The sequence below is a fragment of the Ptychodera flava genome, chromosome 18 (genome assembly GCF_041260155.1).
Source record: "Ptychodera flava strain L36383 chromosome 18, AS_Pfla_20210202, whole genome shotgun sequence".
Lineage (NCBI taxonomy): Eukaryota > Metazoa > Hemichordata > Enteropneusta > Ptychoderidae > Ptychodera > Ptychodera flava.
Window position 1 is genome coordinate 7,328,532 of NC_091945.1, and position 27,977 is coordinate 7,356,508.

A 27,977-nucleotide genomic window follows, 5' to 3' on the forward strand; every position below is an offset into this window, starting at 1 on the left:
GCGTTGTTTTATTGGGGTGTGATGCGTGATTCACTGTAAATACGCCGTGTCAGCGCGCCAATCGGCCAAAAGTCGATACGGTGTGAAACGCATAGCAAGCACGGGTTTTGAAAAAATTGTAATCTCTATGTTGGATAGTAAAAATGAAGACCAAAGAAAGTGTAAGTAATATCAAATATGGGCGCATTGTTGTTTTTAGTATGGTGATTTTCCATTCGCAGTGCACCAGTACACTCTCACAGGGGGCGTCTTTTTACATTTCGGCCTCGGTCTAAGAGTTCAAAATTCGTTTCCTTGTCATCGGAATTTTGATTATATCGGCCAATGTTACAAATTTTGTGGACTATATGGTAAATATTGGCGAAAATACGACCTCAGGTAAATGAATCCAATATGGGAGTATATCGGGGTTATTTTCGTTGTAGCACTTCGTGTTCCTATTGTTCGGCGTTATGTGACTGCGGGGAGGGAAATTATATGCATAAACCTCTCACACGAACACGGCAGCCATTTTGAAACAGCAAATTTACAGGGAATTTCGCCAACCTTCTTCGCCGTGTAGAGTGTAAATTTGGGAGAAATTTAACGGTAGGTTGTGTATCGTATCCTCTAATGTGTTTTGAGCGTGCTGAAGAGTCGTTTGAAGTGCTTGCTTGTTGACGAATCAGTCCGAATGGCGACGTGTTGGGAGTGAAAGCACACGGAAAATTTCGGAAAATTCCTACCCGATCTATTAATTGCTGCGTCATAGGGGCATTTTGACAATATTTTTGGCTTGCGCCCTAAGATATTTCCATTATTTTCATAAGATTTAGGCGTGTGGACAATCAAAACTATGTTCGCGCCATTCTGTAGGCTGTATATATGTATCTTACAGCAGCAATGAGCCCACGGGGTGTTCGTCGGAATATGTGCGATAGTCGAGAACGTTTTTCCGGAACCTAATTTATCCTAGCAAGCAATCCAGTCGCTGTAAATGATATAGGTAACAATTATCATGAAACGTTAAGGTATAAAAACTATGTGAATCACTTACATCCACATTTTTACCCCAGAATCGGCAATTATCGTAGCTATAAGAGAGTTCGGTGACCTCAATATCATATTTCATATTTTAGAATCGTGTGATGTTTGTTTACAAAATGTTACCATGAAATTGTGAGCATTTTCGAAAAATGTTAAATTAAAAGAAATAAGTTTCAGTTTGTGTTGAGCAGTAAGAACAAGACCATCACGTAATGTAAATATTGCATGACCTTAATGCTCTGGGTTGTTGACATATTTGTTTCAAAAGACTTTTTTTAGATGTGGCTTGGAAGCCCAATATGACGTAAATATTGCGGTATTTTATAATTGTTGTCGTGTTATTGTTTAATTGTTCAACATTTTGACACAAACCAAAGATACTCGTACATCATGTTTAGCTTGTTTTGTCAAATCTGTGCTCGTTTACAACACTATGATGTTTCAGAGAAATTGGTAGAATTTAATGTTATTGTGTAACAATAACATCAATTTAAACATCATAATTTGTATGTGACATGAGAATTTATTAAGCTATGAGAAGAACTTATCTCTTTTTGTAATAAGGAAGTATTGTAGTTAATCCTGTTGGAGATGGCAGCCTCAAAAGTACAAGATGCATGCATGTGGTTAAGTTTCGCGCACACATTTGGTGATCTCATATAATAATACTTCATTTTCACCCTTATTGATAAATTGGTACATTACAGCAAATTTAATACTTGTATACTCTATTATGCTTCCTAATATTAAAATTTAACATGTGTATACTCTGTAGGATTAACAGTACTGTCACAGGAGAATACGCTTGGATGATACTAAATAAATTTCATTATGTTCAATAGAAGTCACTGAATGAAAAAAACTATTTGAAAGTAATGACTGAGTAACATTTTCAGTTTTCAAATGTGGTAGAATATTTTCTGAGGTAATTCTTTTATAATTGGTAGATATATTGTTTCAGGAGGGAACTGAGCAATCTGATTTGGCTTGTATTGTAGTGATATGTGTGATATATTCCCTGTAATGATTGTGCACAGACCACCAAAAGTGTTATTAGCAAGCATTCTGAAATACAGTATTTTGATTGTTTGTAATTTAGCTTCATGCACTGGCTGTTTTTATATGGAGGTAACTTTTCCAGGTGTTACCTGTATTATCGTACAGTGCAGAAGAAACCTTGTTCTTTTTCAGTACTACCATGCAGTTCATTCATACCAGGGTGTCTATGTCATGGAACATGCCAAAACAGACTTGATGCAAGTTGTGACACTCCCATATTGTCAATGACTTTAGCTCCAGAAACTGACCTAGGAATCTCAAGGATTCATAATTCAGTACTTGAAAATACAAAACCTTCAAATAAACATCTCAGCAGCAAATACTGTTGAACAGGAAGTATATTTTTGGCTTCTTGTCATAATTAAATTACACTGCTAAGAGATTGGAAACCTTGTTATTGAATATACCCTTGACCTTCAGAATCTGTCTTTTTACCTCCATGAGTTAAGAAAGGTTGTTAATACAGGCTTTGAAGTTTCTTATTTAGTGTAAAATAATTTAAACAGTTAGTTTGGTAATTTTCATGCAAACTACAGCATGTAATGTTGAAATAATTTACCTGTACAGGCTGTACACAGAATCCATACCTATGTCAGGATTTGTGAGATGTAATCAAAACATTTGACAACAGTGTCATCGTGACAGCCATGGTTTGGTTGCTGTGTCCTTGAATGGAAGCCCCACAGGATTTTCATTCCTAACATTTTGACATTCCAAAGAGATTTCCCCATTATGTAATACAGATAATGTTATTTTAGATTAATTTGTCAATATGCCTGAACAACAGAGACTTGATAGAGTTATTTCTAAACCAGGGCAGGGCGTTGAAGTTCAGTAGTACCCCACAACAAGCTAGCCTAGTTCTAACAGCAGGCAATTATTCTTGCCAACTTCTTTCCTAAGATTTAACCCAGCAGCAAAATTGATTAATCATCCAGTCTGTCCTTGGGTTTTAGTGAAATATATTTCTATTAAGTTTACTACATGCAGTAATCGTTGACTCAAAATATTTGAATGATTTATACTGGTACTATTTTAGTTCAATATTTCAATTAGGGTTTGAAATACAGTGGTCGAAGTAATATCTTGGGTAAACTATATGTAGTTCATCTATTGTTTCATCAATGTATTCCATGGTGGTCCATAGATCATACTGGACTACATTTATGCAATGTGTTAACTGTAATCTTCAAATATGTTTAGTCAATCGACAGTGTTTTTATTGATTTTACTGTAAAGGGAAAGATAACCTAAATCTCTATAGCTTATCAAGAAATTCCAAGAATTCTACATGTCAGTAAAATATGTCACTGAACAGCAGAAGGCAATGAATGTTGATAAATTGGGTAACATTGGTAGACCCTTAAAATGGATTCTAAAAAGATATAACTTTCCATTGTTATTGTATGGTTTTCCATTTATGTTAAAATTTACTTTTGCTAATTATTCCTGCCTCTGACTATATTATGCTTGCAATGCAGGTGTCTTTGAATTTGTCATTTTTCCATGTCGTAATTTGTCATACATCATGTTTGGCCAAATAATTATAATTGTTGCTGGGTTCAAGATTAGGGGTTATGTTGAATGGCAGTACCTCTGTGTCATTAGCGATAATTAATTTTGCATGAAATAACTAGTAATTAGTACATTTCATACATTTTTGGGAGCTCTAAATAATGTCAATACGATATCTACAAGTGTGTATTGGTGTATTGTTTACTAGTTACATGTATGTATAACTGCATCTCAGTCAGTCTGTTGTGTGCCAGCCATGATAACAGAGTTTTCACGTGATTCCATGATGTGGAACTACCTTTTTCACTAATTACATGTACACGGAACGTTAAATTCATTCTTCTGCATGCTGTTGCAAAACCGGTAACTTGTTTCACTTTTTCTATCAATTCAACTTCTCAAAACAGGGATGTTGAAAATTTCAGTGGCAAAGATCCTATTTTGAATAAACAAACAAGTAGCAAAAATAGGTCTAGCCACAACATGTATACAAATTTTGAAATTCAATTCATGTGGTTAAAGTTTAAGGATATAGTAGACAAATAAAACTAGATCAGTTTTAGTCAATTCACATTTTGTTTACTATTTATGGTATTTTGATGATGTGATATTTTTACATAGAGTACATGTGGATAGTAGGCTCTCTCGAAGGAAAAGATTTAGAAGTTATTGTGATAAATCTCTATTGCCCAAAAAACTGTGTACGTAATTCACATCTCATAGCCAGTTGTCATGTCAGTAGAGAAAAAAGAAGTGCCATATTATACTACATGTAGGTGAAACACTTGTGGACAGAATGGAATGCCAAACGTGTCAGGGTTCTATGTTTGTTATTCTTGATGAATGGTGATACTATACCTCTTTGTGATGTCTATCCTTATAACAGATGTAATTGTGCGTTTATCAAAGTGAAAATATTGTATATTTTCACTTTATATAATTACCAGTATTACATATTTACGAGTTCATAAGAGGGTTTGTGAAGTTTAAAGATAATGACATACATAATGATATTTTGCACTAGATATTCAGGCTGTGTTGATATTCTGTGTACATGTACATGGCAACGGTGTTTTGTACATCATTTTTGTTGCCGTATGTCATGTAATAACAGATACAGTACAGCATCAAATCATAGCCTTGTTGCCAGTCTTTGTCATCCAATAGGTAAAATGAATCAAAGTTGTACATCTGATTAACAAAATATGTGGTAATCTATAAATTCAGCTGACCATGCTTTAATGTCTAGTAAAAGCTTGTAGTCTGATTTGATATTATGAAGTTCTTAGAATGTTGTAGGCTTTTCACGACATAATACGGTATTTTAGTTAGATCCACAACAAAGGCAGGGACCATCTACAGATTTCACTTGTCCATACTGCAAACTAACTGCTCATATTATGTAGAAACATAAAAGCCAGCTTACGAATAATTCTGCCACATATGGCATGTCACAGCTTGATATGTGCTTAGTACATACAGAAAAAAATACACGTCTATTCCATGAAGAGAGTCTAGTCCAAAGTTTTTCCATGGATGATGTACCAATAAAGTGGAGTATAAGTATATTCTTGTACTGAAATGATAAATAATGATAAATAATTACGTGCTCGGTGAAGGTATGAGCTCAAAACCCATTGAAGACTTTGAATTCATTTCATTTGCACTTGTAACGTTTTCATTTAGCAAGCAATATGGCACCTTAATACGCTATTTACATCATAAAGCAAGGTAAATGATATATTTCTGTTGAACCATATTGTAGTAATTTTATTGCAATGGGCAACTTTGTGTTTTACTTCACCATTTCACTCCAATTCTTTCTACATTGCGGTTTAGACCAAGCATGTTCTGACACAGCAATGAAGTCCAGGTAGGGCCTTGATGTTTCATGTATACAAACGGTATCTACAGATACACTTGACCTTGCTGGTTCTGTCTAATATAATTTAATAATGTACATGTAGTTTCCATTTCTTGTCATAAAATTTCAAATGAGTTGTTGAAATCTGCATCTGTAAGTCAGATGTACCCAACCTTCGAAAATTGTTTCCAGTTTGTAGGTCAAACAGATGTGAAAATGATGTATCCATTAACAAACTAAATTATGAATGTGTATAATTTAGTGATTTATGGTACCAGACTAAAATGGCCCATTTGGGAAGGGGGAGGGAAGATGTTATCAGACACAGTTAAATTTTGCTGGAGATAGCGATTGTCGTCCACACACTGATTTAAAACAATCTCTGTCAAGTACATGATATCCTGAAGCAGTGTTGTCTTGTTTACATACACTGTCCATGTTTGAATGTAGCCAGTCAACACATTTGATATAGATAACAAAACGTAATAGCGATGCTATATGACACGTGGTAACCCGCAGGAGAAGACTCAATAGCAGACATTGATGATGAAAACAAAGCAGGCAAAGCTGTAGAGATGGGTGTAGTTAGAGACTGTCTAGTGAGAGATTTGTATCCAAAGGAAGGCGACTGATGTATAATGGCCAGTGCATGATCAGTTATTAAAATTGACAAGCATTTGACAATTGAAATGTCAGAGTTCGTTCAATGGCGACACAATTCCGCAAGAAAGTTTCTACGTGTGTATTGAACGCTTAACATACTGCAGTGCGTACACTGTCTGTGAAATACAGTAAAATGGCTTGTAGAATGTTGGAGCATACAGTGTACGTGTACATGTATGTGTATCAACAGCCATGTTGCAAATATACATGTGTGTATATCACAAGAGTAATTCAAGAAATTACCCTTTCCTAGTACACTGTGGGATTTTGATATTCGTGATTGAGTTGAATTTCATATTCAGTATCAGGAGAAATCTAGTCCTGAAGAAGTTTCTTTTCCCATGGTGAACAGTACATTTACACATATGGATGGCAACAATCACAGCATACTTAAATCACCCATGAAATTCACAATATGCATCCATATGTATCATTTCCATAAATTTGCATCATCATACTAAAGCAATAGACATGTAATTCATATCATGGTTCCTAAGCAAACCCGTATTGCCAAATTTAGAATCTCACTTTGTGGTATGGAATCCAGATATTTTAGTTCCTTGATTAGTAGCAGCATTTGATCTTTTTTAGCAACCATGACATGATCAATGAGTTATGAGTCAAAGTCACAGCAGTTTGTGTATACTGAACATCATCGTCTGGTATGCGTTGCTTGGTTAGGATGGCGTAGTCTTATGTCCTGAACCAACAATGGAGGGTCCCTGCCCTAGGAAACACCCTGGGCTCGCTTAAGTGTAATTAATACAGTTGACTTTCATCTTTGTGAACTTTATTTAACCTGTTCACCCACCCCATAAACAGGTCCAAATAGGTCACACTCACTAATAATAACAATAACTTAGGTTTGGCCGAAGCATGGCGGGAAAAGTGTGAATCTGTCAAACCTTTCAAGGAACAACCAGTACCTCATCATGTATGATGTCTGTACTGATTGACGAAGACAGAGATCCCCTAAACAATGCAAATAAGCAGATTAGCAATCTTATACTTGCATGTACATGTAGTTATAACCATAGACCACAGTTATAACCATACTGTAGACGCTGGTTCTCGAAGGTCTATGTTATAACAATTATTATAATGCTGAACTACTGGTATTACATGTATGTGCATACAAGTGCAGGATCTGAATTGAGACTGCGCAGTGCTGCATGACACATGAACATCAGCCCTGAGTAATGTTGTATTCTTTGCAATTTCAAATATGCTATTTCACAAGCACATAACATGATAGTCTGGCATTGACAAGACTCAGACATGTTGCTTGACCTACATATGATATATGGTCATGGGTATACTGACAGCTTTCTGTGAAGTCCTCAGTGGAGTATCACTAAGCAACAGTTGAACTTGATTGATTTGTTTTGTATTACAATGGTAATTCAAATCCAAAGAAAAATGAAAATGATGGTTTGGCTGTACTATACGTACAACATTTTCTGCATTTTGTTTTGCCAGTGGTATGCAGAATCTAACAAGTTTTGTTGGTTGTAGCTTTCTTTTGGCAAAAAAGGGCCAGATAGTTTTAAGTTGTATAAAACACAGTTCATATGTACATGTTATAGGACACGTAATTTAGGGTCATTTAAGGTCATAGTTCGCTTTGGTGCTTTTGTTTGCTTAGTTGAATATGTCAGATGAGTGTAAATTCCAAAGTAGGACCTTTGTAATACAGTAAGGGTATAAAGCATCACCCAACATGAAAGAACCCATTGGTTGTAACGTCTGGTCACAATGACTTGTAAACAGCGGCGTCAAGGTCACATGTATGTAGGAAAGGTGAACGACTCTTTTTAAGAACAGTCTACCATTCTTTATCATCACCCAGCCTGATCTTTCACAGGTAGTACATCCACAGTGTAAATCTTGTACAAATGTATGTACAGTTTTGTATGCGAGAAGGAAGAGCTAAATTGATTGCTATGTCACGTTTTTCAGCTCATTTTAATTACAGTAAAAAAGACGTGGCCGTTGACCAATCAGCAACCTGCTTTCATATTTGTGACTGAAACATGTCACTGTTCTAGTCTAATCACCAGCTTGTTATCAGTATACCTATGAAGGACATAATTGATTAGAGAGGGGATGAAAAGTGGATATTGAAATTCCATATATTTTGTTTTGCTCGGTAACAGTGTATAATCTAAGAAATTGCTGTTTATTTGTAAATATAGTTGACCATGATCAAAGAAATTTGCTGTCTATCTGTAATGTAGTTTACCATGCCATGATCAGTTCCCTTTGGTACATGTCAGTAATTGACCTGGCAACTATTCTGATCATAGAGGTATCCCTTCTAACCAATTCTTTCATTTTCCATCATCTTGCAGGTGATGTTGGAAGTAAAGTGATGTATGAAGGGAAGCATATTCACTACTCGGAAGCTGACAATAAGCCGCTGTGCTCATACAGTACCAAACTGTGTAAGCAGAGACGGTTGAATGGATATGCCTTCTGCATACGCCACGTCTTAGAGGACAAGACAGCTCCATTTAAACAGTGTGAATATGTTGCCAAGTATAACAACCAGAGATGCACCAACCCCATTCCAAAGAATGAAGATAGAATGTTAGTATTTTTGTTTTTATGCTGCTATAAAAAGGAATCAAAAACCCTTTTCGTGCCAGGTTCATCAGTTGCAATCGGGTCAGGTTGGTCAAAATTTGTACGGTATAATTTGACAGAATTAACTCTTTACCCACCAGAGAGTATCAATTCCCCTTCTGCCAAGTCAGTAAAAAGAGGTATTGAGCCAAAACCATACAGTACAGTATTTTCACCCACTTGGCTTGGTATGTTATAGCAGCTTTAGTCTGTAAAAATCATGTTTACTGTATCTCTGTCTTCAGGGACCTTCAAATCTTCAAGTCTTTGTTAAAATGCACCATATGGGACATGTTTTGCTTCACTAGTTTTAGCCAACTTGACCTGATGGTGAAATATGAACTCGACAGGTAAAGGGTTATCATACACATTAGTACCATAGCATATTGTAACAGAACTGACCATGTGAATGTAAAGCATTATGATTATTTTCACTGATTTGTCTTGCCAAGACATACTTGTATTACATGTACATGAACAATGGGAGTTTGTTTACTTGGTCACCTGGTAGCATGTGTCACTGTAGTCTTCATGATCTCCGTCAGTTGTTATTATCGTCACCTGAAAAAGGGTTAAGCTGTATCCTCAGATCCACATATCAGTTTTACAAATGGCAAGTTTTAATTGGCATGGTTGTCAGTTACCTCTCAAGGCCATTTTGGCTCATCTCCGATGCAGAAACGATTGCTTTCAAGCCCAGAATGTTTTTTAAATGTTGCATGTGTAGATATACATGTCTGACACACAGTAATTTCCATATTTGTAAATTGACACAAGAGCTTTGAAATTTTGTTTGTCAGAGGACACACTATGGCTGCTGTTCACATTATTCAAAATCATCAAAGTAATTTACCAATGTAGTAGCTGTAAAGGCCTGTGTTGGCACCAGATTGTCTCATCAGAAAATTTACCCACCAGATTACGATTGCAATGGAAAACAAAAGGCTATCACACCTCTATAATCCTCTTACAGACTAAAACAAAGGTGATCCCAGGGATCGCGAACAGTGACTTTAATGTATTTGTACTTCACGTCACTTCATCACAACTTCCAGACTTACAATAGTTATCATTTCATGTTGGCAGTCTTTCTTTTTAGTCCCCACGGACACCGTCCGGGGGGACTTATAGGTTTGGTCATGTCCGTGCGTGCGTGCGTGCGTGCGTGCGTGCGTGCGTGCGTCCGTCCGTCCGTCCGTTCACGCAGATATCTCAGAGATGCAAGGAGCGATTTCATTCAAACTTGGTACAAGGATTACTTCATATGTCATACAGATGCACGTCGATTTGTTTTGTGATACGATCCAATATGGCCGCCAGGCGGCCATTTTATTACGATATTTTCATGTACAGAGCCATAACTCACACAGGTTTCAACCAATTTTATTCAAAGTTGGTACAAGGACATTGACCAATGTCATAGATATGCACGTCGATTTGTTTTGTGATACGATCCAATATGGCCGCCAGGCGGCCATTTTATTACAATTTTTTCATGTATAGAGCCAAAACTCAGGCATATCTCAACCGATTTCATTCCAAGTTGGTACAAGGACATTGACCTATGTCATACATATGTACGTCTATTTGTTTTGTGATACGATCCAATAAGGCCGCTAGGCAGCCATTTTATTACCATGTTTTCATGTACAGAGCCATAATACTCAGACATGTATCAAGCGAATTTATTTAAAGTTGGTACAAGGAGATTGACTACTGTCATACATATGCATGTCAATTTGTTATGTGATACGATCCAATATGGCTGCCATGCGGCCATTTTATTACAATTTTTTCATGTACAGAGCCATAACTCAGACATGTTTCAACCAATTTTATTCAAAGTTGGTACAAGGACATTGACCAATGTCATAGATATGCACGTCGATTTGTTTTGTGATACGATCCAATATGGCCGCCAGGCGGCCATTTTATTACAATTTTTTCATGTATAGAGCCAAAACTCAGGCATATCTCAACCGATTTCATTCCAAGTTGGTACAAGGACATTGACCTATGTCATACATATGTACGTCTATTTGTTTTGTGATACGATCCAATATGGCCGCTAGGCAGCCATTTTATTACCATGTTTTCATGTACAGAGCCATAATACTCAGACATGTATCAAGCGAATTTATTCAAAGTTGGTACAAGGAGATTGACTACTGTCATACATATGCATGTCAATTTGTTATGTGATACGATCCAATATGGCTGCCGTGCGGCCATTTTGTTACGATTTTTTCATGTACAGAGCCATAATACTCAGGCATATCTCAACCGATTTTATTCAAAGTTGGTACAAGGACATTAACCTATGTCATACATATGTAGGTCTTTCTTGTATGTAGGTCATTCTTGGCCATTGAGCGCTATCTGTATCAAAGTATTTTATCACAGACCTAATTAATGAAGAGGACTCTATCCTCTCTGAGGACATGTAATCAAAGTACCCATTAACAAGTGGGGACTGTGTCATCAATGATGACTTGTTTATCCTATGGATGGAAGTTATTTTAACTTTGTTAGTAAAAATTGTTACTGATGTATGCATCTCCTTAACCCAATAACTGGTGGAATACACATAATTCAGGAAACTACAATTTACAACAAAGAGCAATTCAAATTATATATTAATTATTGATATTATTTAAATTTCTGGCCCATTATGATTGCTGAATAATTTAGTGAATGTTCTGGGTACATTTTATCGACTCTACAAAGACAATTTATATATTCCTTTGTAACACCTGCTACTTTTTAACCCTTCCAGCAAACAGTATCACTTCCCCATCTGCCAAGTCAGTAAATGCAGTTTTGAGCCAAAAGTACATGTATTTTCACGCACTTGGCTTGGTATGTTATACTTATAGCAGCTTTAGTCTATAAAAATCATGTTTACAGTATCTCTTTCTTCAGAGACCTTCAAATCTTCAAGTCATTGTTAAAATGCACCATATGGGACATGTTTTGCTTCACTAGTACCAACTTGATCTGATGGTGAAATATGAACTTGGCAGGAAAGAGGATATAATAACAACTTTTTCTGTGGAAATTTAATGGTTTCATGCAATGTGCCCTTTTACCACACGTCTGAATACAAGTCATGTCCACAGTGCAGTCTGACAGCACAGCATCTCTTCCATTTTCATGTAGTCAGTTACTTTTTTTGCAAATTATTAATATAGGATTTTCCTGGTCTGAATGACAATGGTATACAATACATGTACCAGCTTGATTTCGGTTTCACTCCAGGTAGTATGTGAATGTAATCGATGTACATGGTGTGGGCTGTAGTTACAATTATTGATGTCAACCAAATCTCTGCAGATATGCTTATCATAGAAACCTAGTCACTCACTGTCACTTTTATCCAGTGTTTTACTGTGTAGTGCTATGTCTCATTGAATCTTATATAAAAATTTAAGGTTGTCCAAATGCGAGGAATTCCCCAGCAAAATAAATTATATATACTGTATCCTTCCCACTGTAGATGGAGTACCCAGTGTTTTCAGACTTGTACTGCCAGTATTGGAGCTATGCAAGATCTTGTGTAGTCTGGTGCAGAGAAAAAAAAATTATGTTGTCGTTGGTTTGATCAATATACAGGCTACAAATAGGGTTTATTGCCATATGTGCGTAGGGGGTCATATTTCCTGTTCTTTGAAATTTTTGAATCCATCATCAGCCATTGTATTTCTGTCAAGAATATCTCAAGTGAAACAGCATTTTATTGTCTCATTCTAATTAGGAAATGATGCCTTTCCTTTGATGTCTGGTGTGCGCTGATCAGATACACTCATGTCTCACATGTGTAGATCTGTTTGTTATCATCATTTTTACTTCAAAATAACTGCTTAACCCTTTGAGTGCCAAAGTCAATTTTTGTCGCCTTTTTAAAATGTACCTCAGTCAATTTTTTTCAGATTTTTGCCAAAATTTTGATGAAAAACTGTAGCCAATGAAATGTGATGTCCGTTTGGTCCAAAATTTTAAAAAAATTACAGAAAAATTCATAAAAATTGTTAAAATGTTGCACTATAATTTTGGTGAGAAAAATTATAGCACTCAAAGGATTACTGTATGGTTGTAGAGTTATCACAGTTGAAAGCATGAAAATTTGTTCTCAAAGTTTGTTTTATTTTGCATAACTGACTTCACCACCCTGTATAATTTTACATTATATCTATACATGTATGGCATACTGTAAGTGTCTGAAAAGGACATATTTTATTTAATTTAAAATAACGTTTACATGCTGTAAAAAGTTAGGTGCGAAGTTATTAATAATCCTATGTCAGAATGACTTAAAAATATCACATTTTGTCAACACGATGCCCTAGTTCCCTACATGTACCTGGTATTGTGTAGTGAATGATAAATTTAATCATGGAATAAACAATTTTTTTTACATAAAAAGTAAATGGGAAATGTTGAAATGCTGCATGACGTCAGGACTTTCTGTGCCTTTATTACAATATTTTAATCAGCTCTGAAATAACTTTTCCTGCTTAAATTATACATGAAACAATTGTAAACAGCTAAAACTGAGGACAAACTAACAAGTCTTAGCAAGGTGAGTACCTGAATGAACATGTCTGGAAATGTCTCGAGAACTAGCTGTTGAAGAGAGCTAGGGTTTGGTTGTGTCTATTCTTGATCAATAGTTCACAGGACAAAAGCTGACAGTCAGTTTCATAGGAATGAAGTATGCACTCTAAAACAAGGCAACAAAGATGGCGCTCACAAAGTTCAAATGGGGTCAGCTGAGACCATAAATGATTTAGCCCAAGTGGCCTGGCATGGTTCTGTTGGAGGGTTGATTGTGAAACTATTTGGACCTCTGCCAGGCTAGGACTGTTATGATGCAATGTATGGTGAACAAAAATATATCAAAACAATTTGTAAAGTTTGACAGAGTTGATAAGATTTTAATATCTGAATTGTCCAGGATCTGTTAATGTTTTCCACAGTACCTGAACCTAGTATTTGTCATTTGACAGAAGTCTTAAAGTTAAAGGTCAAAGGCCTAGCTATTGTGTAATATATGGCCGTTACTAAGTTTCAGGAATACTTGAGTGGCATTTGCTGCTGATAAGTCTGAAGAGAGTAGATATTGTGAGAGAATAGTTTCTAAGCAGTGTGTCTGGTCCGTGCATGAGTTCACTTCTGTATTTTTTAAATGAATGTCTCAAGCTGAAAGCCCAGGCTTTATCAGTAACTCAAAGCAGGCTAATTTGCATGTTTCAGCACACACAAAGTTTCAAGAGCTCAGGCTTGGGCTTGGCATGTTTGAAATTACACATGAACATATCAAGCTTGAAAATTGGAGCCTCAATGGTTAATGTAAAGCACGCTGTCTACAATTTGTACATTCAGTTTTCAGAACTCAGACAGACTCCTTATGTTGTCAAGTAAACATGTCAAGGCAACAACTGGACTCCTGATTAGTAACTCAAATTTTTCTAATTGGTAAATTCCAATTCACGGAGTCCACAGTGTCCTCAAGAACTCTTGGATTATGAAAGGAAGACTTGATTCCTTTACAATGTTGTGTGTATGGGCTCTGGGTAGCATAATAATTAATGTTTGCTAGAGGGGGCATATAATCTCACGAATGTCTTCGACTCTGAATAAATGCATACTGAAGCCACCGTCCATTACATCTTAAGAACAGGAAAAAATTAATTATGTAGTGAAAATGACTCTTCCATGAACTAGAGATATGATTGGTTGTGATGAAATATACAATGGCATGATTCAGTTTTTGATTAAAATTAGAATGCCTTTATGACTTGCTTTATCATTGTACATCCATGGATCTAAATTGGCATTAGATTTCTACATCCATGCATTGTAATTGTCAGGAGGATCAGACTAAACACAGTCGTCTCTGTGGGGGATTTCGTTCATCATCAGGGGCTCTTTGATATGCCTTAATCAAGTACATCAAAGCCTTCATACCTCAGGAAGGGAAAAAAGTTCAAGTAGAGTGTTATATTATTTCCCCATGAAGTAGCTACCTCAGATAGCTTTCATGAGAATAGCTTAACCTTGTACCCTTTGGCAAATGCTGAAACTACGCCTACTGACAGGAAGTGATGTAGTTTCTAGAAGACTTCTCTATTATTTTAGTAGATTCTTCACTTACATATAGTTGAAAGGTAGATGATATTTCAAGATGGTAATAACGAGTTTGCTAATATTGGCATTCTCACAATCAAATTCAAAGAGCAAAGGTACTGTGTGTTGACTTCCTTGCCGCTTTTTGTTTGCAATTCAGAAAATCATGACAGTTTTTCCTGTTAGATTTCCTGATATACCTTCCTTCAAATTTTGGTTGACAATTTTCTTAATGGCAGTGCAGGATGATGACGCTGTTTTATGTTCACCACACAGTACACAATAAAATTCCCATTACATCTTTCGAATATTTTTCCAACTCACGCTCTATATGTTTTCTCTCTTGTAGATACTGTAATAGTCACCTTCAAGTCCTGGGAATTGTACCCAAGAAGGAGAGGAAACGTAAAAGTGGGGAATCACCAGACAAAAAAGTAAAAGATGTTGTCAAGGAAAAGGAAAAAAAGAAAGAAAAACCGGAACTGACTGTGGAAAATCACAATGAAGTTGACTCTGAACCTGATGTGTATACATTTATTCCCTCGCCACCCTCAGTGGAAAGGAAACCACCGCCAAAATCACCGCGGCCATCGACTGGCCCCAAAGAAAAACTACTCAAGGCTAAACTTCAAGATAAAATTACAAAGAACAAATTGAAATTGGAAAAGGAACGAGAGAAGGAGCTGAAAGCAAAAGTGAATAACAGCAATAAGCTGAACTTAGCATCGCGTGTGCCGCAGCCAGCTGGCCCACCGATCATACCACCAGTACCAACGCCAAGTAGCTTTCCAGCGGGTCCGTTATCAACGTTTCAGCAACCGCCAGCGTTTCCAACAATCCCTCCATACCATCATCCCTTTCCTGTGCCTCCAATGCCAGTGACTTTCTCAGACTTGGCTTTACCGTGGTTCCAAGCACATACATCTCAGAGTTTACCAATTGTGCAAGTGCGACCAAAAAGGCCGAGGCAGTTAAAATCTCCTAAAAGGACTAATAAATGTTTAGAAAAGTTATTGAATTCGTACAGGAGCAGAGAGGAGAAAAATTTTGATCTTTTTCCACTAGGTAAGTACACATTGTCTTGTCTTTATGTAAGCAAGAATGATCGGCTGCATTGTGTCACTGATGTTTGCTTTTCAGGTGAGGTACATGTTCATTTTGTGTTTTTGAGTTCCTTATAGATGGTTTTGTAAAACATATTGTGTACAGTGTAGATATAATGCTTTACACACCATTACATGTAGCTTTGATGTGTTTCCCTTTGTGTTCCTACATCTGTACAGTTCATTTTAAGTCCTACTTTCCACATCACGCCAAAATGCCCAGTGTTCACCTTGTCAAACACAGCCTGTACGTGTGTAATGTCAAATGGATTGTTATTGATGACATTTGATAAGTCAAGACTAGAATTCATTCATCAACAGATGACACTGCATTTTGTACTTGATGCCTTGTGTTTGCCACGCTGATATTTCAACATAAATTATGCATCAAAAAGAAGAAATGTGCATGTTTTGTATTATGCAGTATAGCAAAAATAATTACAATATTGTGAAAGCAACTGCCCCATTTATTTATAGGTATTGACATTAACATTATCAGTTTACAAAAAAAAAAATTGTTTTGTGTTTAAGATGTTTGATCGGAGCTGGCAATGGTAGTAACAGCTTGCTAATCAACCATCACATCAACCACCACCACTTCATGTTCATTGCTCATGATAGAAGAAGGGTTTAACCCTTTCACCCCCAGTTCCCTGTATACAGGTCCAACTTTACCATAGAAAACAATGGATTTGGGACAAACCATGGTGGTGAAAGGGGTAAAGATTTGGGTATAGGGTTGGTGTGTAGTGTACAGTAGCAGATGTCATACATTTTTCTCTGCTTTACAAGCCACACCGCCAATACTTGGAAGTCGAATCAAAGCGACTGACAAGGAAATAAATCGAAATTGGGAACTTAAAGTCATAAATTGTCATGCCAGAATTAGACATAAAAAGTTAAAGCCCCCTCTGGCCCTGAAATAAATTTTTATCACCGAATTCAGTGTTTTTGTCGTGACACTAGTGATTTCTCCAACGATTGCTTCAAGCAAGTCCTTGCAAGATACAAAATTTTAACCTTTTATACTTGTGTGAGAGACATGACCCCCTGCCATTTCAAAAAAGTAAAAGGTATTTAAAAAAAATAAAATGCTGGGAAGCACTGTACATGTATCGAAACTAACTCAACCTCTTGACCTAAAAAAGTCTGCTACATAAAATAGAACACCTATTCATCATACATTTTTAGTGAACTTGTTTGTCTCCTTTCCTTTGTTGCCATTTCAATAGATATTCTCTGAATTTATGTGACGTACTGTGACAAAAGAAGAAAATTTTCTTGTTAGTTTTAGGGTAGGGATAGGAGTGACATTCATTTCATCTTAGGTACAAAGAAAGCACAACTCAAGTGTTCAATTATTAATAAAGTTGTTTTGTTTTCATCTTTTGTTTTATATTGGTGTATTTTGATATTTGTCCATGAAATAACAAGACTCATATTACTTTAAGGAATGCACAGTAAGTGAGGCTACCCACAATTCTCCATGATCTGTACACACGGAGATCACTCCCTGAATTGAAGCAAATTTCTTCTGTACACAGAACAACTCGGTCCATATTTCGAAATTCTGGCAACATAGTTCTGATCATCATAATTTTCTGATTTCTCACTGTGAATAATGAGAAGATCAACCCCTTTTCCGCGGAGGAGATAGCAATGTTGTAATTTTGTCGACATAGATTTTTGACAGCCATACACAATATTTTGACAGCCATACACAATATTTTCAAGGAAACTAAGGGAATAAGTTGCATCTGTGTTGGCAAAAGAAAGGGTATTGATTTTTTTAATGTTTGTAACAAAGGAAATTTGCATGTCTGACAGGTGGTATGATGAGACCATCTTAGTTGCTGATAACTTTATCTTGACAAGTGTGCAATTTTTAGCACCTCCAAACATCAACTTCTCATTCAATTTACTCTTGAATTGTAAACATAATCAATAATTTTGGAACATAGTCTTGACAAATAATCCTGAACTTAAATTGTAAGTTGAAAATTATTAAGAAAATGATAAAATTGAAAAAGCCTTTAGCAAAAAATGTCTGAGTGAACAAATCAAGGGGAATTGTGGGTAGCCTCACTTACTGTGGAATGGTTAACATGAAAATTTTCAGCCTATTCACTAGCAGGTGTAGTCATGCTTACTTTATTTTAGGGATAAAAGAAGTTTGTGGTCTGTTCGAACTAATATTTCTCTCCCTCCAGATTGAAATACTTCCCCAAAAATCACAAAATATTCTGAGATTAATATAGATATTTTGCAGTTTGATTCTGCATGTGTAGTTTCAGAATGCTCATTACTTGTACATGGACAGATGATAAAAGTTTAGGTATGTCTGCGTGATTGACCACTCCATTGTATAGAATGTTGTCCCTGTCCACCAACTTTGGTTCAGAAAATGAAGTTAGCGTCTGACATCTTGACATTTCTGTCAAAAGTGAAAGAGGAACACTTTGTGTGAACATATCACCCTATAAACCATTGAACTACTACATGACCCTGTAATTGCCAAGATGGGAAGAAATTGTTTATTGGGTGAAAGGGTTTAAAAATATATAAAACAATCAGAATGACAACCACACAATCCATTTTGACAAAAGCACGTTTTGAGTGTCCTCATCACTGTAAATCAACCTTCTACCTCTTGATCCGTCGGTATTAAGACTTAGGTTTATCAAATAGGGTAACCTTTTTGACATGATTAACTTGAAGCCATGCAGCAATTTATGAGAAAGGTGTTAGATAGAAGCCCTCAACCTAATTAAGTTAGGGATTGGAGATGCAAGGAGGAAATTCTACATTAGGTGGGCTTTGCAAGATGGATGCGTCATACTTCCTGTTTAAATCCTAGTTAAGTCGTGATATGTACAATGCATAGAGGCAAGTCAGTTGGTGTGGATGTCACAGTCATCTCAGATAGGGAAGTTTGAGCATTGTTAAGAATTAAATCGATTCAAATGAGGCATTCAGTAATTTGTTTTCACTTGTTAGCTCCTCAGTTTTATATACTGAGGAGCTATTAGAATTGAAAACTAGAAATGGCGGCGTCAACTTTTTCTTTATATTCTTGAATTCTATGTGGTTTCCAGTGAAGGGCTAAGATCGTGGAACTGTATGTGTATATATGTATATGTGTAGGTGTAGTATGCCCTTGCCATGCTTTAATAATGAACTGTATATTACATTCTGTGACTGTACCTTGAGCATATGATGTGTCTGGAATATTTTTTTCAAAGTTAACATTTTTGTGAAAAATCTGTCCCAGTCTGATTTTGTGATTCCTACATGTATCCCAGTTTTAATATTTTTGTATAAATTGTTGAAATGGTTACGTTTATCAACGTCTGAGAAACAATTTTTTGTACAATATGTACATGTATGCCAGGCTTGTTGCCTTTTTGATTTGCAGAATAGTACCTCTGTGTTTGTTTACAGTTACCTTACATAGGATGTCATATCTCTTCTGTATTGCATTTACCTTATGTCTATTCTGTGACATTGGACCAGAATCATATCGCCACATTTTACTTGTGATAAGCTAGTGTTAACTTCAGAAGTGTCTGAATCAATGAAGGAAGACAGACCATTGAAAGAACGGATTTCTGGGCTGTTTGTCAGTATGTTACACTATAATATAATAAATTAAAATTAAAATATCTTCTCTTGGTGAGGAGGCCAATTTTTTATGGGGCTTGGATATTTTTGGTGGTTAAACTGAAAATATCGCAGTCACTTTAAATGATGCAACCTGCTGGTTATATATTAGTTCATCTAAATATAATATCATTTCAGTATTTTGAAGAGATAGTCTGTGAGGATATTTTTGGTGGTCTGAAGTGAAAATATTGTGGTCACTGCAATAGTACTAAGTACAGCCTTTCGTGGACATATTATTTTCATCTACTGTAATTCTAATATTATTGACAAAGTTAAGTCACGGTCAGTGATGTTGTCGTTGACATCACCTCCTCTGTGTTTCCTGTGTTGAATTAAAATATACGGTAGTAATTCACAGAACACTTAGAATTTTTTCTGCCTTCTATTTGTTGGGGTGCACAGCATTGTCCTGCGTATCCACGTCAGCTTGGTTTTCTTGGCTAGAACAAGTGCTGCAACAGGCATTTCCCTCTGAGCTTCAGCTTTCAAGTGCCCTTGAAACTTGACTGAATTCATAATGTAGATAGGGCTAAATCTTTTATATATTTAAATGTCAAAGGAATTTCAGTGCATAGTACCGTGGATGCAAGTCATGGAGAGTCTAGTCAAATCTGACTTTGCAATGTGATCTTTCCAATCTCATACAACAAAATTATACTTGACACTTTATGGTTCATTAGCAGGAAAAGATGAGCTTTTTCAAGATCTCATCCAATCTCATCCATTTGTAACGCCCAACAGTGATGCAAAATGTCATGATGAGTTGCATCCTCAAATTCATGTCATTTTCATGGAACCCTGGCACCTGTCCTATCATACATGTATAGGAGGCATAAAAACATGTTTGGTAGAGTTAGACTAAATATGTGACAGTTACATGTAACAGTAGCCACATTGACTACTTGTTATGGACCTTTTCACAACAAAAGGGAAGTGTAAGTTACAATCATCTCCCAAACAACAATGGATGTATTTTCCAAATAGTAGTATTTTGTGACTGTCCAAATGTTGGACCAACAATTTCAAAGTAGTCCAAAATGAAAAAGTGGAGGACTTTTTGATACAACATCCCAGTTATTTTTCAACCCTGCTTTAATAATTGAGAATTTTCCCTAGTGAGTTAATTAAAATGCTTTACTTGGTCCAGAGATGTAACAGACACAGCCCACTTTATTGTATGGGTACCTTCTTCATATTGCACACTTTTATATTTGTATCACAATTATTATTAGCCATGTTTTTAACAAACTGACTGTTGTTGACTTGTTCGTTCAATTCTGTTTTGATCATGAACAGGTTATAATCTATCTGACGATGAAGAGGACGAGTCAGATGATTATTTACCATGGCAACAAACAAGAATAGATGACTGTGATTCAGACAGTTCTAGGTTTGATAATTGTTTCTTTTCAGTGCCTTCACCATCCATGTTTTGCAATCAAAATTTATTCCATAGCACTTTTCTTGCAGTGTCTAGACCATATTTCCTGTGTTCAAATCCGCATGTGAAGGGAACAGTGTGAACTGGTGTAGAAAACAGAAAATTGATAATTTGACAAAAACAGAAGGTTTTATATTGTTTATCTGCAGTTGTTAACATATTTTTAATCTCCCATGCCATCATGTAAAATGGCAGGAGTATATTCGTATAGTTAAGAAACTGGCTAGATTTTTCAGTGATTTGTTTGCCCTTCGAGTTTAGAAATTTTCCTTGTGTTTAAAAAATGTTTCATTTATGGTTTTTTGGTGACTTTCATTCAACCATAGAAAGATTATTTTAGAGATTTACTCCAGCCAGTACCACTGCAGAAAATTTAGACTTAATCTTTTGTAATCGGTTAATACACTGATATAATGACTGGTGTTTTTGCACCAAATGTGGAACATTGTGGCAGAATTAGTATCATATACTTTTCTCCGACCATGAATACTGTAAAATGATCTACATATTTCTGTTTGTATTGCCCAACAGTTGTGAAGACTTTGAGATATCGACGCGGAGGTCTCAGAGGGTGGATTCACTAGAATCTCAACTACGCCGAGAGTACAGTCAGCTTAGACACTGCAAACACAGTCACAAATCCAGCCACCGCTTTCATCAAAGTTGTGGCAAAAGTTTAATAGAAGCCATCAGAAAAGGTCCAAGAGAAACTCTTAATGTTGTTTTAGCTGTTAGAAACCAATCACTTAAAACTAGGTAAGCGTTTTTGATTATCATCCAGTGTCATGTTAATGTACAATAGAAATTATTTTGAAACGTTTTTTATCAAGAGATACGCTAGCTAGTCAGTGTTAAGGCAAATGTTGACTGCAGTGTCTTGTTCTGCTCCCCAGAGCATGATCAAATACACAGTATTCAGCTTGTCTTCTCAGCCAGTACGTGTACAAGTGTAGACAGTATTGTTTTTATTGACAAGTGAATTCTAGTCCAGACTGGCATTCAAATGTAAACAGCAACAGTGCATTTTACATGTATAAATACTACGTCGACGAACTAAATAGTGCATGCATGTTTCACCATGCTTTGAGAAATAGAATAAGAACTTGAAATTGACATACAAAACAAAAGTAGTGAAACAAAAATCCTCAAAAGTGGCAACTACTGTCCCTTTGAGAAAAGCTGAAGGTGAAATATACAAACCCAACAATCGGAATCAGTTTATCTGATTGCATGCAATAGCTGATTTGTCACATCACAGACATAATCACTTCCCATTCTCATCCCCCGACCCATTCAAGCTAATAAAGGTCAGAACATGAATTATCTATTTGACACAGACAGCACTTCCTGTAATCCTTTGTTTTTCTTAGCAGGCTTAAAAGGTCGCAACACAGCAGTAGTAGATGTAGTTATGAAGGGGAAACAGAAGAGCTATGTCAAGAGAAAGCATTACCTTTCACAAGACACTGTGTCAAACGTATCCTTTACACTTCATCTGGACCATGGACATTTTCCCTTGTGAAATGGTGACTTTGGATGGTTCCATCCACACTCATGATTCTACAATCTAAGTGCAAGTGTGCTCTCATGAAATGCAGAAGACAATCATACAAAACAGACTTCAGATAGTTTAAATGTTTGTGTGCCAAATAACATGTAACACATGTACAGCATAGACCCTAAAGGTAGGGTCTATGTGTAGAGCAAATTCACATGAAACTTTGAATTTAATATATTGTACAAAACTTTGTCAGAGAAAATGATGTCCAGTGCCGCGAAGTGCAAAAGCAGCTATTCCTTATTGTACCAGAATCAGAAATGGTACCGGGGTTCCTAAACTATATAAGCATGTACCCAACCTTAGCAGAAACACTTCAAGTGGTTGTGTATGAACACAACCAGGAAAAGTGTTCTACTTCAAGGACCTCTGTGTTCAGGCATGTAACAGTCGTTTGACCACCAGACTGAAAACCTATTCATATACTGCAATCAGCATGGACATTAATTTAACCCTTTCCAAACCCATTATTTTCAATTATCGTTGCAGACCAGTTTACAGAAAATGGGGCGGAACAGGTTGAATAGCAGTGTAGTTATGTTTGGCATGACAGGGAGAATGTTCCTGCCAATAGCAGAAACTCTGTTGTATTTGTAGCAAAGTTCTGTATCATGTGCTATTTTGTCACAGTAAATATTGCTAGGCTTTAAAAATTACAGGGTGTACCACATGCCTTTGGAAAGTGAATAATCTTTAACTGAACTCTTACTCAGACATAATGTGTAACAAAGACCAGGTGCTATTTGCTTACTGTACAGCTAAATTTCCCGGTGGAGTGCAATGTTCTGTACCTGTCTTTGACATCGTCAATGAAAGGCCTCTTTGTGAAGAACACGCCAGAAAGATGGTGAGTAGACTAAAACATTGAAATCTGCACTGTGGTAGATTAAAATCGATAGAACTGTAATCTCCTGGTGAATCGAAAAGCTAGTTTCTGATGATCGTTGATGGCCAATTCACAATCTCACAAAGGCTGTATTCCCCAGATTGGTTCTTCTATGAATCAGCATGCATTCCATAAGACAAATAGAATCTAGGTATTTGATTTAAAAGACAAGCTTATCAATCAAACCAAACTTCAACCCTGCAATATCATTAAAAGGGGTTTGTGTATTCATAAGAGACTGCAATTTTAAATGTGATTCATACATTTATAGGAGATGGAGTTATGCCATGTGATTGGTTGATGTCCTTAAAAGAGACAGTAACCATAAATGAATTGGCCAATGTTATCATGAGAAACTTTATAACAGCAATTATGATTGGGTACATTTTTGATCACATGAGACACTATCACCAAGAATGTGACTCTATAGTGAGCTTTGTTCATATATGATTATCATGAAGAAGCTTTATGAGAAGTTACAATAGTACGTGAAATTTTACTACAAGTCAGTCTTCTGTAATTCCAGGCTAATGTTCAAAAGGGAGAAGCCAACAGGAAGGCCCTGCTTGCTGATGGCAAGGCTCCTCCAAGAAGGCCCAGAAAGAAGACGAAACCATCAGCTCTTACAAGACCATCCAAAAAGAAGAAAAAGAAGAAGCAACAGAGGAGAAATGCTCGACCACAAAAACCTGTACCTCCTGCAAGTGAGTTGATCAGATCTCCCTGGTAGAAAATCTAATCCTCTGTGATTTCTATTCTATAGAGGGCGCTGTACATAATAGCCAGACGGGCATAGAGGGCAGCTATTGACATGTACACAATAACTGGACAGATATAGAGGGCAGTTGACTCATAAAGCTATCCCCTTAAGTTAGCTCAAAGCAAAAGAGGGCTCTTGCAAAAGCTCTTTGTCAGTGTGTAACATAAGGTTTTATTCCAATGGATTAATTACTACAAGGTTGTATTGATATTCTGGGAAACTATTGTACTTGTGACTCGGCATGCTTTCATTGTTGGTTGCTGTCATCTGTTAACATTTGGTTACCATGGTGGCTGCTATAATGGAAAGAAATGTACCACACTGGCTCAGGTTCAAAACAACTGAAAGGTAAAACCACCAACTCTTGGCTAAATTTAGAACGTCTATTCAAAGGTAATTCTGTAGCTGACATCAGCTGTTTAAGAATATGGACTGATACAGCTCCAATTGTTGAGAACACTCTAATCACTTTACATGAGAAAGAGACCTGAAACCAGTGTACAACTGTACTTTCAGAGCCGTCGGGAAACACAGAGATGCCTCAGACACTCAATTTAGGCATAGACACCTCGCAGCTCAGCCCTGCTCCAGATGGAATTGACACTGAAGACATTACCGATCACCTTGACAACGACCTTTCAACTGATGTGATTGGGAAGAACCTAGAGCTACACATCGACCCCACAGACCTCTCCATGGATGATGATGCACTCCACATGGATGGCGATGGTCTTCATATGGACAATGATGCACTGAACAGTGATCATCAGTCAGATCTTGAACCTGACAAACATCTTCTCAGTGTCGGTGGAGCTGATTTTGAGGAATGGGGGAGGTTGCCGGATGATCTCAACGATTTAGAATTGTTTGCAGGTGTGTGGTTTATTCTAAAATGATCTTATTTATGGATTTCTAACCAAGCAGAAATCCTTCCTGCATGGTAACGTCACTCGTATCATGCCCCATATTGCATTAAATTGTAAATGAAATCCCTCAGGATAGTGAATCCAGTTGCAGGGTTGCAGGAAAGTTGCATTCATCCTTGTAAACCTTGAATGTGTAAATCCTCTTGAAGAGTAATATTTTAGCAAAACTGAAGAAATCTCAGGCCACAGTGAACGGTTTTACAAATCAAGATATCAGTTGTTTCACAAAGCCACTAGAGAGCCCTCCGAGTAACCCATATCATTTTCATTTGAGAAATCTGGCCCATTGATTTTCAGGTGTATTGTTCAGCATCCCCTTACACTCCGACCTCTGACCCATGAACTCTTTGAGTCAATTCATAAACTTGTGATAATGCTTTGTGTCAGCCCTATACCTGTACATGTAAGTCTTTTTGCGTGGAAGGGAAGTTTCTTGAGTCTGTGGTACATCAATTTAGCCTCTAGGGCACAATGGTATATTGTAAAAACTGCTTCACACACAGATCAGTCATGAGCCTACCCTAATCATTTCAAACATTTTTATCCTTGCCATCAGTCAACAGTGTTAGATAGGATCCTTACGCTCCTAGAAAAGCCTTGAATCTTTAAAAGCCACCTGGAAAGTCCTTGAAAATGACTCTGAGGTCTCTATGATAGTTTACAAATTGATATGTAAAATGGATATATCAGAAGTGTCTTTTCTACCCATGCAGGTAAAAATGGTGTTTTTGCTCCCACCAAGGAAGAGGAAGAGGCTCTAGAGAGGGCATTGAAAGAAGCATCGGAGGATGTGAAGGCATCTCTGGCTCAATTGACTCACCATCTATCTCCTGAAACTCAGGGGTTACCCAATCTCATACTACCAAGTGGTCATGACAACCACAACTCAAATCATATCATATCTGATAGCATGGTGCATTCTATGGATATGGGGTCCACTATGGCATACACTGTGACGCCTGTATCAGGGAGTCAGGGGTCATTCCAGGAAGGTCGAGGGTCAGTGCAAAATTCAGCAGTACAATCACCAGCAAATGTGAAGAATGATTTGGAGATCGGGGCAGGTATCATGAATCATGGGATGAGAGACATGAATCAGGACCCTGTTATGACAAACAATCGCAGATTCAATACTGACGTTTCAACATTGTCGCCTCACAGTGCGCCAATATCACCTCACGGGAATCACTTCCAAGCTGACGTGCCTAGAACTTTGCCACACGATGCCGCATCCATGCTTAATCACCAAATGTTGAACTCGCCTAGTGGGAACCTCTTGATGGCCAATCAGAGGCCCTGGAATTATACCGCCCTCAATCCGAGCGCTGATCACGCCAACCTGCTATCGGTCAACCACCAAAACAATGGGCCTTCAGCACTGATGAACGGGCCGCCACCGTACTCGCCAAATCCTGGCTTCATCCAAGCCAACAAGTTTAATGTGGCGCATGGACATGATCAGGTGATGTACAATCAGATCTCACAGCCTGGCAACCGAGATCAGCCACTTCAGACACAGAGCAGTCCGATGATCTCATCGTATAGTATGACGACTGCAACAGCTCATCAGCAAAGCACCAGCTAGCCCTCAGAGAAAACAGATTTTAAAACCTGTTTATTTCCTCAGGGAGCAAGACTGAATTTACCAACAGAAAATACAAGCTGGAATTTTGTTGTTGAAGGTATTTGACCCCATTACGTAGGTTCTTGGTGGATACGCAGTTGTCGTTCAGAGTTTGCGCTTGTAAACTTTCCCTACAATATCATGTGTATTGAGTCCATAGGAAAGGGTCTGAAACCTAAATACCCCTCCCCTTCCCACAATCCTTTTTTCCCCCCAACTTATACTTGAAGCAGGTGATGGCAAACTCAAGTCGTTGAATAATCTTGTTAGTTGTACTTACAAGTGCTTGAAGAAGAACACAGGAAGTATCCTTGTGTTCCGTTGCCATGAATAGGAAAACCTTCCACCCCTTTCCCAGACAGAGTAGTGTAGTCCTTTTGTGATTTTGCCTTACCTTTTGATATTTAGCCGGTGGTAACAGGTTGGGGGTGTGTTTGATGTTAAACTTGAAGTCAGCTGAAAAAAATGAAGATTGCTATTTCACTGCCGGGTTAATATTGAAATTTTTTCATTTGTAAATGGTAGGAACATGACACACGTATTCATCCCAGGATATCAAATCAGTAAGTATGGTAGATTTTACTGTCATAGGAGGAAGATAAAATGAACAAGCTTAGCTGTTCCCAAAGCATCTATTTGGATGAATTTATAACTTTTCTGTTTTCCAGGAATTGTATGTTTCTCGTGCTTCAACAGAAACCTGCATGAGTCGGACATTTGCCTTAGTGAAGACAGATTTTTCATTTGTAATCTGTACCAAAAGTATATGCATATGTCAGAGCCTCATATAACTTTTGTTGTAAATAATGTGTTTACCCTTTTCTGTGACATCTATGTGTATATATTGCAGATGTTCTAGCCTTGTCTTTTTGAAAAAATAGAAAAAAAAACAAAAAAAAGGAAAAAATCTCTTATACAGCCAAAGTGAAATTATAATTTTACGACAAATACAGAAAAGTACAAGTGATAAAGAATTAACACATTTTTGAAGTATTCCCACATTTTTCTTTATTGCTAACTGTGTTTCTTTATATTTTTCATAAAAAAGGTTTTTGACATTTCAATAGTTTTTTAATCTATCACAGTAATTCATTTAGACTTCAAAATAAAGACAGACACCAGAACAGAACTGCTTGTC

At 36.9% G+C, this 27,977-nt stretch overlaps 2 protein-coding genes across 6 annotated transcripts in view; one reads left to right on the plus strand and one right to left on the minus strand.

Moving 5' to 3' along the window:
* Positions 1-2,664, minus strand: part of LOC139116754 (WD repeat-containing protein 37-like) — a 30,848-nt gene extending 28,184 nt beyond the window's left edge. The window contains exon 1 of the mRNA XM_070679397.1: positions 2,645-2,664. The gene's annotated coding sequence lies outside the window, so the exon portion shown is untranslated. The remainder of the gene's footprint in view (positions 1-2,644) is intronic.
* On the plus strand, positions 6-27,961 carry LOC139116753 (INO80 complex subunit D-like). Of its 5 annotated transcripts, none has more exons than XM_070679389.1 (10): positions 6-161; positions 8,479-8,716; positions 15,228-15,943; positions 20,941-21,034; positions 21,617-21,841; positions 22,459-22,562; positions 23,357-23,490; positions 24,056-24,233; positions 24,806-25,162; positions 25,929-27,961. In XM_070679389.1, exons 1-10 carry the CDS (start codon positions 128-130, stop codon positions 26,798-26,800), a joined length of 2,952 nt encoding a protein of 983 aa, XP_070535490.1. In that variant the 5' UTR covers positions 6-127; the 3' UTR covers positions 26,801-27,961. The 5 variants fall into 5 exon arrangements, with proteins under 5 accessions (XP_070535490.1, XP_070535489.1, XP_070535491.1 ...); XM_070679388.1 differs by having other exon boundaries at positions 22,456-22,562; positions 25,929-27,711; XM_070679390.1 differs by lacking the exon at positions 6-161 and adding an exon at positions 225-378 and having other exon boundaries at positions 22,456-22,562; positions 25,929-27,711.
* Positions 27,962-27,977: the final 16 nt, after the last annotated feature.